The 12,051-nt window shown below is 35.8% G+C and overlaps 1 protein-coding gene across 1 annotated transcript; it reads left to right on the top strand.

The window, feature by feature from the left end:
- Nucleotides 1–310: 310 nt before the first annotated feature.
- LOC136258228 (calponin homology domain-containing protein DDB_G0272472-like) lies at nucleotides 311–11,953 on the top strand. The gene is made up of 6 exons (XM_066051563.1): nucleotides 311–482; nucleotides 864–1,091; nucleotides 2,196–2,523; nucleotides 5,317–5,400; nucleotides 6,411–6,542; nucleotides 11,650–11,953. Exons 1-6 carry the CDS (start codon nucleotides 364–366, stop codon nucleotides 11,713–11,715), a joined length of 957 nt encoding a protein of 318 aa, XP_065907635.1. The 5' UTR covers nucleotides 311–363; the 3' UTR covers nucleotides 11,716–11,953.
- Nucleotides 11,954–12,051: the final 98 nt, after the last annotated feature.

A 12,051-nucleotide genomic window follows, 5' to 3' on the forward strand; every position in this document is an offset into this window, starting at 1 on the left:
ATTATGATGAAAGTGTACAAAAACTCAAACACTACAGTGTGTGAATCATCGGACAAACATGCATGCAACCACATAACCTGATTCACACAGTAGATTCAGCAAGGAAAACCGAGAGGAAAACAATGTTAACTGTAATAGCTTAGGTTCTTGGAAAGGTATATAATGTGCGGAAAAAACACACACACACAAACAAAACACTATACAAAATTCTGTGAGACTGACTGGCATTCCAAGCCGCAAAATCTTGGCGCCGCCCGCTCTTTACAAATGAGAAGTGCGGGGGTGTCTCACGTTAACATATTCCGGATTTTTTGCGGATTCTTACGCGGGATTTCGAAACTCTAATAGAAGAGCAGTATTTCTATGGCAGTTTCACACCAAGCGGTTAAGTCAGTTAGGCTCACACCGCTTGATACCGTTCCGGAGTTTGAAAGATGTCTACGCGAGCTTCGACACTCTTGCACGGCCGAAGGCCTAGAACAGTAAGCACTGAGGAAATTTTATATTCCTTCATTGTAACCCGGTTGAATCCTTTTATTTAGTAAAGTTAAGCAATATATTACTTAGGTTAACGTTTTGCATTTATTTTCTGGTGCGGTTCGGTAGAAGGTACTTCCCCTAATATTTTGAATATTTTTAATTATGTGTTTTACAGTTATCTGTGAAATGTTTCGTGTATATTTTTGAACATCTTATTAATGTACTTAAATACAAAGCACACAAATGGTTTTAGTGTACAAGGTTTTAGTTTGTTTGTTTGTTTGTTGTTGTTGTTGTTTTTTTTGTAGCATTGGTTGTTTTAGCATGTGTGTGTAAGAGAGATAGGATTATTGCTACCTTTTGATTTGTGTATTGCATTGCAGTCTCTCTCAAAAGTGCGAAGAACTGGCTAAAGTAGCTGATCAACTTATCAAGGTCATGATGTGGCAATATCGTTCCCATCCTGTACAGCTTGGTGGTGTATCTGATGCCTTCAAGCTCAGTATTCATCGCATCTTGCAACTAAAAGGATTAGTAATGAACATGGAGGGATTTATTAGGGAAAGGGAACTTGGCAACAGAGAGGATGATGATAATATGTCTGAAGCATTGTAAGTCATGTTCCCATAATACATGTACATTTTTCAAATATCAGCAATTCAGTTTTCAAACTGGCCACGTGGGCACTCATCTGGTTCTTTGGAATTGCTTTCCCAACAATACGTGTGTGTGTGTGTGTGTGTGTGTGTGTGTGTGTGTGTGTGTGTGTGTGTGTGTGTGTGTGTGTGTGTGTGTGTGTGTGTGTGTGTGTGTGTGTGTGTGTGTGTGTGTGTGTGTGTGTGTGTGTGTGTGTGTGGTCATTGGCAGCATAGTAAGATGGCTAGAACATCAGCCTGGTAATTGAAATGCCTATGGTTTTTGTTTCCTTATCCAAGAAACTTTACCCACTATATAATGGGGACCTGGTGGCCTTGGGAAGCAGCCTATGTAACATCAATGGGTACCTGATGCTAACTAGGGAATCAAATTTCCAACCGTCCTTGTCTTGCTTGTGGAAGTTTAATAGCCTCTCTCCGTAAGATCTACATGTATTATATAGGTCTTGCCAGCAGTGCTGGAGTTCATCGTGTCTTCTAGTTTATGTGTGGCTATGTCATGACTATTGCCAGTAAACCCTGGCAGTGTGATGGTCTACCTTAGGTCGATCTTTACTGTTCTATCCATCCCTTTTTGGAAGGCCATGTGACTTGTGTATTATGCAGCGAGAAGTGTTACGCAGTAAAGGAAGTGGAGAAGGACATGCCTGTAATGTATGTTTTAATTCATTTTTTTCCTTCACAGGGGGAAGGGAGCTTAGAAATAAATTCTCCTTTTTGCACCCTTAAATTTTTATAAATGATAAGTTAAATGTTTCATACTGTTATGCTGTGGAGTTTCTGTAGTTTTGAACAGTTTTTGCAGTAACAAATGCACCTACGTATATATAGACTTGTAGGCTCTTCCCTAAAGAACAGCAGAGTGATGTTGCACCACTCTTATTTAATAAGGAATAACTTTGATGTTATTATCAAATTGACAGTTTTACTGTGCACACTACTGGAAAACTCTGGTAGATATAGATTTTGTTTAACTGCATTTTGTTTACGTATGGGTTAATAGTATAATTTTACTGTATATTCATAATCAGCATAATATTGGTGTTTTGTGTGACATAGACCACTTGAAGGGCCTAGTTTGGTACCAAAGAACTATGGCTATCGTAAACTTCGTGATTGGGAAGAGTCCAGTATGACAAGCTCATCATCTTCAATAGCCCCAGGCAGACTCACCCCTGGCAAGGCTGTTTCCTTTGAAAATCTAAAAAAGACACTTATTCCCAACATCTTGTCACGTTCACTGCAAGGAAAGGGACGATCATCAGAACAGCTAGCCAGTGAGGCATCTAGTGTTGCTGGTAGTGAAGATCCTTCAGAAGATATTGGTGGAAGAAGGCGAGCCAAAAGTGAAGATCTACACATGAGAGATCTATCCAAGAAAATAGAAGTGAGCTGATGTGTATACAGCAACTAAGCTGCATACAGTGATACCTGTCCTGTAATGTAGACCTTCTGGATTAAAATTTTATTGACACCAAGGACCTGAATTTTGTTCCAAAATGCACTATGTACTAGAGATGCAGCAATATATTGATAAGATGAATAAAAAATTGGAAATTTTAAAATGGGAATAGGGATCGTTGAAAAAAGCCACGAAACAAAGAGGGATCACTGGGGTGGTAATGTAAACCACAAATCCCTATTTTAACTCTGTCATAAATCTTTAGTTACATGCTCTGTCATTTTGAAATGAGTCAAAATAGGGATTTGTGGTTTACATTACCACCCCAGCGATCCCTCCTTGTTTCGTGGCTTTTTTCAGCGATCCCTATTCCCATTTTAAAATTTCCAATTTTTTATTCATCTAGTTTGTGTACTTTTTATTAATCCAGTAATGGATTATGAAGAAGACTGTTGTGAATAGTGTAATTTTGCATTCTGCATAGTAACACCATCAACATTTCAGTACACACATGAAACTGATCAAATTGCAGTGTGCATACAGACTGAGAGGCTCCTAATATGAGCTACAATTCACATTACTGGTGCCTGTAATAGCTGTCAAATTCAGTGCAAGGATTGTTGTAGCTTGACTGCATTATTAGAGTATTTACATGACTGCTCTATTAGAGTATTTAATCTGGATAACCCGTCCACGTACAATTATCACGGAGCGGAAAAAACCACCTTGCAACAAAGTTCCTGGCCTATACTGAGTCTAATAAAGACAGATTCTATTAGCCACAAGCAGCGCACACCCAAAAACTTAACTTTGAGTGTGATCTTGTATGGCTTCTCGAGCGTAATGGCATTTCGGCAAGAAGAAATGGCCTGGTTTTGTCTATATAGGTCATGGACATGAAAAAGGACTCCGTAAGCATGGCTATATAGTTTTTAGCACGAAAAAGTGGATAACTTTTGCTGTACATGAGTGAAACAAAATAATATTATGAATAATAAGAATAATAATAATATGAACAAAACGGCAAATTTCAGTTTTGTCCCAAATACACATGCTGTTTCCTTTTCACTTGATACTTACTAGTGGACCAATACTAATTGCAAATAACCACCAGAGGGTGGTTTTGAGTTGGAGGATGCTTTCCAAGGTGGTTTTTAGGCGTGCGTTCTATTAGAGTTTTTGCAAAAACACATGGGCGATCCCTATTATGAACCCACTATCGTGGTTCATGATAATACCATACCTGTTTCACTGCCCATACAAAAGTCTCAATAGTAGCAGTGAAATTTATCCCGTATTTCACTGACAGCAGTGAAAAAGTTGTAATTGCAATTTCATTGGCTAGAATTTATGTTAACAATGTAGCACCAATTAGTGTTGATGCGTGTTTAGTACATATAGTGACAAATTGCGTACATGCAGTGAGTATGGTATTAACTGGGAATAGCATGGGTGTAGCAGTGAAATTTGGGATAAATACCACTCTTGTATTGGAAATGGTAAATTTCACTCGGCTTTGCCTCGTGAAATTTATCCCCATTTTGCCTCATGAAATTTATCCCCATTTCCAATACAACACTTGTGGTATTTATCCCAAATTTCACTGCTACCCATGCTATTACTAGTACTAATATTGTGTATCGTATCTTTTTAAGACAATATCACTCTATCAATACAAAGTCAAACTGTATCGATATATCGCATATCGTGGTATATCTACATATCGTGGCTTGTTAACATGGCTAACAATCAAATTATTGTACATTGTGGTTAAACTGAATAGCATGTAATGCTTTTCAAAGAAAACTTAGCTTACAAATTTCTCTTAAAAACAAAAAAAAAGTAACATAGCTAGACCATTGCTTAGACTCCACTTTGTATTGTACAATATATCACTGTATTGTGATACACCAGAGGCAACATATTGATACGTCTACACGCTGTATCGTTGGAACTCTACTACGTACTTCTGTACATGTGTATTGGCAATAATATTATTATGTGAAAATATTTTTAGGCTAGAGCTCTTTAATTCATCATCATGTAGATAATGGCATGATGCTTCAGTGAAGTGGTAGTGCTAGTAATAATCATTGTTCATTACTAGGTGCATTCCTAGCTTAGACCCTTTTGGTGGTGAATTTGGTGGATTTTTGAGGTGTCTAAGTTACTTAGACCCTTTTCATGTTTACTTAGACCCTTTCATGTTTACTTAGACCCTTTCATGTTTACTTAGACCCTTTTCATGTTTATTATGCGCACCCGGACTGCAGACTGTGTTGGAAACGCCACCTGAAAATTAATTTTAAACCTGTAACGGGTGGAGTAATGGCTTGTTTCTACTAATGAACGCTACATTTCTCTGTTACAAGCAGCTGTCAACAATGTTAAGGTACAACAACTACATAAAGGGTCTAAATAACTTGACTTCAGACCACAGTGGTCTAAGCCCTGTGTCGTGCTACTACAGGGCCTGAGGGTTACTAAATTACTTAGACCCCTGTGGTCTGAAGTCTAACTATTACTTAGTACTTATGTACATTTCAGACAATTAGTGTTTTGGCAGTTGCATGGTAGTGAAGACCACATGTAGGGATCTAAAGCTTACTTGCAAACTGAGAGTGTTAACTACTGATACTGACACATGACAAGTAGCCTAATGGCAAGCTTCTGAGACCAGTAGACTGGGAAAAGTAATTAGACAACATTTTATCACTGCTGCGTACTTGTGATTTGTTTACATATATTATTATTGTTGTTGTTTGATTGTCAATATAGTCACTAAAGGTGGATAATACCAGATTACGAGACAGTGAGCGTAAGCTACTGAAGGAAACTGTAGTCCTTAAAAGACAATGCAAGGTTGGTTAATTCTGTGATTTTATTTGTAATTGGATGATAATTTTAAAACAAAGACATATAATGTTTTTTGGACTTAGTTCAGATGCTTTACTGTTTTAAATGATTACTCAATATGTGACCAAATTTTGGGAAACTATTGATACACGCACAGTAGTACTTTTGTAACACATTTAAAAACAATAGGTAAAATATGTGAGTTTGCAAAAATAATTTATGCAAGTTTTATCGCCTTAATAGTTGGTGAATTAACAATCAATAAAACTTAGGTATCATCTGTCCATGGCAAATTTTAAAACCTTTGTTTTTATTCTCCATGCATGGATGCATGGGTTTCCGAATTACATGTGTTTGTATAATTACGTTGCAGTGTAAAGAATTTATCAATGATCTTTCTTGAATATGCCTTCCTTCTCGAACCCAAAACATATATTAATTGGGCTACCTTGGTGGATTCACAAATTCATACAGTGAACAGATTCAACTCCATACACTGCTGCATCAGTATGTTATGATGGTTTATTAAGTGCCTGTAGATTATTTTCTTGATTCTTTTATTTGCTCATTTGGCTATCTAGTGCTGTATTTCTTGCTTACCAGATGAAACTTTGCCAGTCCATTCCTCTGTGTCCCTATAGACAACAGAGAAGCAATAAAATGAATTTTAAAGAAATCTGTGGACATCAACGGTTTTCTAAATTTACATCACATATGGTAAAAATGCATGCACTCATAACACTGGACAGGGGTTGATTCTGCATTGCATGTAAGTCTACTTCACCATTTGCTATTTACCTTATATACACTGTGGTAGGCTTGATATCCATTTTACTACAGCAGTTAAAGGTCTAAACAATGTTTGGAAATACACAAAAGTTTGGAAAATTTCCTTTGATTTTGGAAATTAGCCAACCAAAACAATTTTTCTATTGTGGTACACCAAGCATTTTTTTTGCTACAGTGTTGATCAGTCAGTTATTGTTGTCATTTGTGTTTGCTCATGCTTTTAACAGTCACTTGAACAAGAAAGAGACAGAGCAGAAAACCGACTAAAGGTAGAACAGACACAGAGAGATTCCATACAAAAATTGAGAGAGAGGAATGCTCAGTTGGAATCTCAACTACAAGAACTATGCAAGTTACAGGTATGTGATATACTGTACATGTACACCAGAGGAGGTACTACAACACACATTAAGCTCTACCTAATGGAATTCATGTTAATTGCGTATTTTGACTTAATTAATGTTTATAATTTGGATTAATTAAATTCAATTTTCAGACTCGTTTATTGTTGCTATTGGCCCTCTGTTTAAGTAAACTCTAATCCTCCTATTCAATCCTCCTAAACTCTAATTTGCCATTCATTGAATACAAAATTTCATTCAATTCTTGACTGTAATTTTGTATTCAGAATGGCAAATGGATACAAAATTTCATTCAATTCTTGATTGTAATTTTGTATCCATTTGCCGTTCGGCATTTTTTATTCTGTAATTAATAGTAGAGGCAAGACTCGAACTTGCACCTTTAGACAATGACTCTAATGACCTACCATTAGTCGACTCTACCAATGAATGGCAAATTCTATTCTATTCAATAGAATAGAATTTGCCATTCAGATTTAATAAATGGGTATTGCATAGCCATTTATTAAATCAATGAATGGCAAAGGGATAATCGAAGATTATCCATTTGCCATTCATGTAATTAGCCAAATCTCCAATTAATTTTACAATCAATTGGAGATTTGGCTAACGGAGAATATGAGACTCGAACTCATACCAGAGGCTTTGAAGGCCTATAGTCTACATTAACCTAATTCTCCCCTCCCCCCCCTACATACTCGGCAACTGAATACCAAATTACAGTCAAGAATTGAATGTAATTTGGTATTCAATGAATGGCAAATTCTATTCTATTCTATAGAATAGAATTTGCCATTCAGAATACCAACTGGAGAATCTTTGATTGTCCATTTTGTATTCATTGAATCCACAAATTGCTAATTTAAATTATCAATTTGTGGATTCAGAATACCAAAATTGATACAAAGTGTCAATTTTTGTATTCATTGAATGGCAAATTAATCTACTAAATCCATTTATTGATTTAGTATCTTAATTTGCCATTCTGAATTTGCCATACCTTCCAAATATTCCTGCCGCACCACACCCTATCAACGGCAAAAAAATTATTAATAATATCATTCTTATTACTGAATGGCAAATTCTATTCTATTCTATTGAATAGAATAGAATTTGCCATTCATTGAATACAAAAATTGATACAAAGTGTCAATTTTTGTATTCATTGAATCCACAAATTGCTAATTTAAATTATCAATTTGTGGATTCAGAATACAAAATTACATTCAATTCTTGACTGTAATTTTGTATTCAGAATGGCAAATGGATAATCTTCGATTATCCCTTTGCCATTCATTGATTTAATAAATGGCTATGCAATACCCATTTATAAAATCTGAATGGCAAATTCTATTCTATTGAATAGAATAGAATTTGCCATTCATTGAATACAAAAATTGATACAAAGTGTCAATTTTTGTATTCATTGATTTATATTTAAAATAAAGAATAAACCACTCAATGGGCAATACTAAATAACAAATTAGAGAAAAAGAAAAAGAATATAATAAAATATAAACAACCCCCGACTAAATATGCCAATCGACTGGGAAACTTTTTACCATTCAAAATATCTCCCCAAATTAACAATCCAACATCCTTATCTTTTTGAAAATATACCAATTTTATTACTCTCAGATAATAAAACCCGGCGACCCCAGAACATAATAATACAAAACAAGCAAAATAATAATAACCTTCCGCCACTCCACCCATAAGGACCAACCACTTTCCTAAAAATCCTAACAATGGAGGTATTCCCGCCATTGAAAACAAAGCACATAATAAACTCACACTTAAAACCGGATTTCCCCGCACTGCTCCTGCCACTTGTACTAATATTCCCCTTCCTTCATACACTCCACTTAATATCCCAAATAAACATACCGAACTCAACACATATATCATCAAATACACTAACAACCCTCCTATTCCTGACCATCCTATTACCAACCCCCATAACATTATCCCTATATGTGTTATTCCACTAAAAGCATATAATTTCTGTACTTTCGTTTGATTCAATCCTCCTATCGCTCCTACTTTCGTTTGATTCAATCCTTCAATCCTCCTTCGTTTGATTCAATCCTCCTGTTTTAAAAATCCTAGATCCACCAGTGGTGGATCTAGGATTTTTAAAACAGGGTATAGCTGAAAAATAAGGTATCAACATTTACCAGTGCTTTAAACTGTAGATACCTAGCTAACTGTAGGGCAAAAGTTGTGACTAAGCTGTAGCTTTTATTGCTCTGTCAGAGTAGTTAGCTACATGACAGCTCTATTAGAGTATCTTGATCATTTTAATGCAGTGGGAGATGAAAAGTGAAATGTTGTTGGGTTTTAATAGTTGCTAGATGAATAAAAAATTGAAAATTTTGAATAGGGATCGCTGAAAAAAGCCATGAAACAAGAAGAGATCGCTGGGATGGTAATGTAAACCACAAATCCCTATTTTGACTCTCTGTCATAAATCTTTAGTTACATGCTTGGTCATTTTGAAATGAGTCAAAATAGGAATTTGTGGTTTACATTACCATCCCAGCGATCCCTTCTTGTTTCATGGCTTTTTTCAGCAATCCCTATTCTCTCTCTTAAAATTTTCAATTTTTTATTCATCTAGTTTATGTACTTTTTATTAATCTAGTTTATGTACTTTTTATTAATCCAGTGATGGATTATGGATTTCTTTGATTGATAATGAAGACTGTGGTGAATAGTGTAATTTTGCATTCTACATAGTAACACTTCGGTACACACATAAAACTGATCAAATTGCAATGTACATACAAACTGAGAGTCACCCAATATGAGTTACGATTTACATTACTGGTGCCTTTAATAGCTGTCAAATTCAGTACAAGGATTGTTGTTATACATTTGACTGCATTATTAGAGTATTTACATGACTGCTCTATTAGAGCATGGCCAGATTAAGCTTCTTGGCCTATACTGAGTTTAATAAAGACAGATTCTATTAGCCACAAGCAGCGCACACCAAAAAACTAACTTTGAGCATGATCTTGTATGGCTTCTCTAGCTTAATGGTGTTTTGGCAAGAAGAAATGGCTGGGTTTGGGCTGAAAACAAAATCAAAAATAGGTCATGGACATGCACACTGATCCATTCAGCAAGCCTTGCTACTTTTTATCCCAGGATTCTTCACGAAAGAATAATAATACTAGATGAATAAAAAATTGGAAATTTTAAAATGGGAATAGGGATCGCTGAAAAAAGCCACCAAACAAGAAGGGATCGCTGGGGTGGTAATGCAAACCACAAATCCCTATTTTGACTCTCTGTCATAAATATTTAGTTACATGCTCCCCTGAGTCATTTTAAAATGAGTCAAAATAGGGATTTGTGGTTTGCATTACCACCCCAGCGATCCCTTCTTGTTTGGTGGCTTTTTTTCAGCAATCCCTATTCCCATTTTAAAATTTCCAATTTTTTATTCATCTAGTTTGTGTACTTTTTATTAGCCCAGTAATGGATTTGTTTTACTGATAATGATAATTGTTGTAGATATATGTAGAGCAGTTTACAATTAGTGGCTGTCAAGTTCAGTGTAAGCTTTGTTGTTATCAGACACACTTGACTGCATTATTAGAGTATTTACCTGACTGCTCTTGGCTGTGGACGAGACTATACATTACACACAACAGTGAGCAGCTGTTGTCTAACTTGTCTTACTACATGTGTCAGAACTCTAGTCTCTTACTCACATTAGCATCCTAATGCAGTGTTCATGAATATACACACACCAAATGGTATGATACTGAGCTAGCTACCTGTCATAAGACAATTGAAGACATGGAACTCTGACAAGCATATAATTATAAGTTAAAATAGTCAGTGGCTGTGCATTTATTATTTCAGCCAAGACCATACACAATAAGAAGAATCATAATATACAGATTTTCCATGGGTGCATGGACTACAACATTGGCTCACTGGTGCACAGTAGTATAAATGATAATATAATGCTACGTACAATATAATTTGTGCAGCTAGAGTTTGTTGTTCATGTGAGTATTGTATTCATTGAGTATACCACAGTGAAGAAATCTATGTTGACATGTATATGGATGCATGACTTCCCACAAACAATATGTGCTATTAACACTTTACAGTGACCAGCACTGAAGGTCTGAAGCTAATGTGCATGCACACACATCATTCACAACAACAAAGTCAGGTACTGTGTATAGCTGCAATGCCTATTATAAACCATGGGTTATAAACAGCATGAAGCCATGTTGTTTACACAATGTGGTCAGACTATTAAGGCACTCGCAAATAGTTTTAATTAACACTAACACTGACTCCACCCAACTTTAGGCTTTACGTGGAAAGGAAATATGGTTTATAGAAACTATTCATAACAATGAATAATTTCTGGTGTCAGCACTATCACTTCTTTATGTCTCTGAGAGAGCGCTTGTATGGTCGCTCGTAGCAAATCGCGACCGTGCGCTTACAGGAAGAAGTAGACTATACTCACCACGCAGAGACGCTATGCGAGATCTAAGTCTAAGAAGTGCTGTTGAGTACTTGATTAACGCTGCAACAAAACCCAAAGGAGCTCACACAATGGAATCCTGTAATTTTATTGTTATACGGCTTCTTTAGTATACGGAACTGCTGCCAATAGTGTAATGGCGAAGAGAACTTAGAAAATTTTTGAGGTGTAGGGTGGTTGGCGATCTGTGGAATACGGGCTTATTAACACGCGGAAGGACTCAGTAAGCATGGCTATATAGTTTTTAGCGCGAAAAAGTGGATAACTTTTGTTGTACATGAATAATATTATGAATAATAAGAATAATAGTAATAATAATATGAACAAAACGGCAAATTTCAGTTTTGTCCCAATACACATACTGTTTCCTTTTCACTTGATACTTACTAGTGGACCAATACTAATTCTTGGATGGCAAAAAGAATTCTGCTTCAGAAGCTCCTGCTATACAGTATTACTATTGTTTACACTGTAAAGGGTGGAAACAAATTTGTTACAGCATGATGTACAGCAATTTGTTATTGTGCATGTTTGTGTCTAACATACATGTATGCCATCTACATACAAACTTAATAACTTTTATAGACTTGGAGGGAGGAGGAGAAACGAAAAGCTAACCTACAAGATGATAATCCACCGCCAGACACATGATATGATGTGCTAGGGAACAGTTTAAATTATGTCTTTAGCAATGCAATCTGAAATTAAACATTTCTGTTAGAATTTCTTTATATTTTTTGCATTTATGTCTAGTTGTCCTTTTCTACTTTGTACCCACATTCTGCTGATATACATGTATTAGGTGTTATTTTTTAATTCTAGTTTTTGTATGTATTATAACCACATGGTGTGGTTTACCCCAGGAATAATATTAAGGTTTTAGCCATGATTTTTGAAAGGTACTTTCCAGATTTTGTAGTAAACTGAGTCACAGATGCAGGAGTCTAGGGATACAGCACAAAGCGACTGACAAGTTTTGAACATTAC

This window comes from Dysidea avara, chromosome 6 (genome assembly GCF_963678975.1).
Source record: "Dysidea avara chromosome 6, odDysAvar1.4, whole genome shotgun sequence".
Lineage (NCBI taxonomy): Eukaryota > Metazoa > Porifera > Demospongiae > Dictyoceratida > Dysideidae > Dysidea > Dysidea avara.

Bases quoted from the DNA above. Each gene is read 5' to 3' on its own strand.
- LOC136258228 (XM_066051563.1), top strand. From the start codon at position 364: ATGGCAGTTTCACACCAAGCGGTTAAGTCAGTTAGGCTCACACCGCTT. The intron at 1,092-2,195 runs GTAAGTCATGTT...TGTGTGACATAG, and splicing joins GATAATATGTCTGAAGCATT to ACCACTTGAAGGGCCTAGTT. The intron at 5,401-6,410 runs GTTGGTTAATTC...TGCTTTTAACAG, and splicing joins TCCTTAAAAGACAATGCAAG to TCACTTGAACAAGAAAGAGA.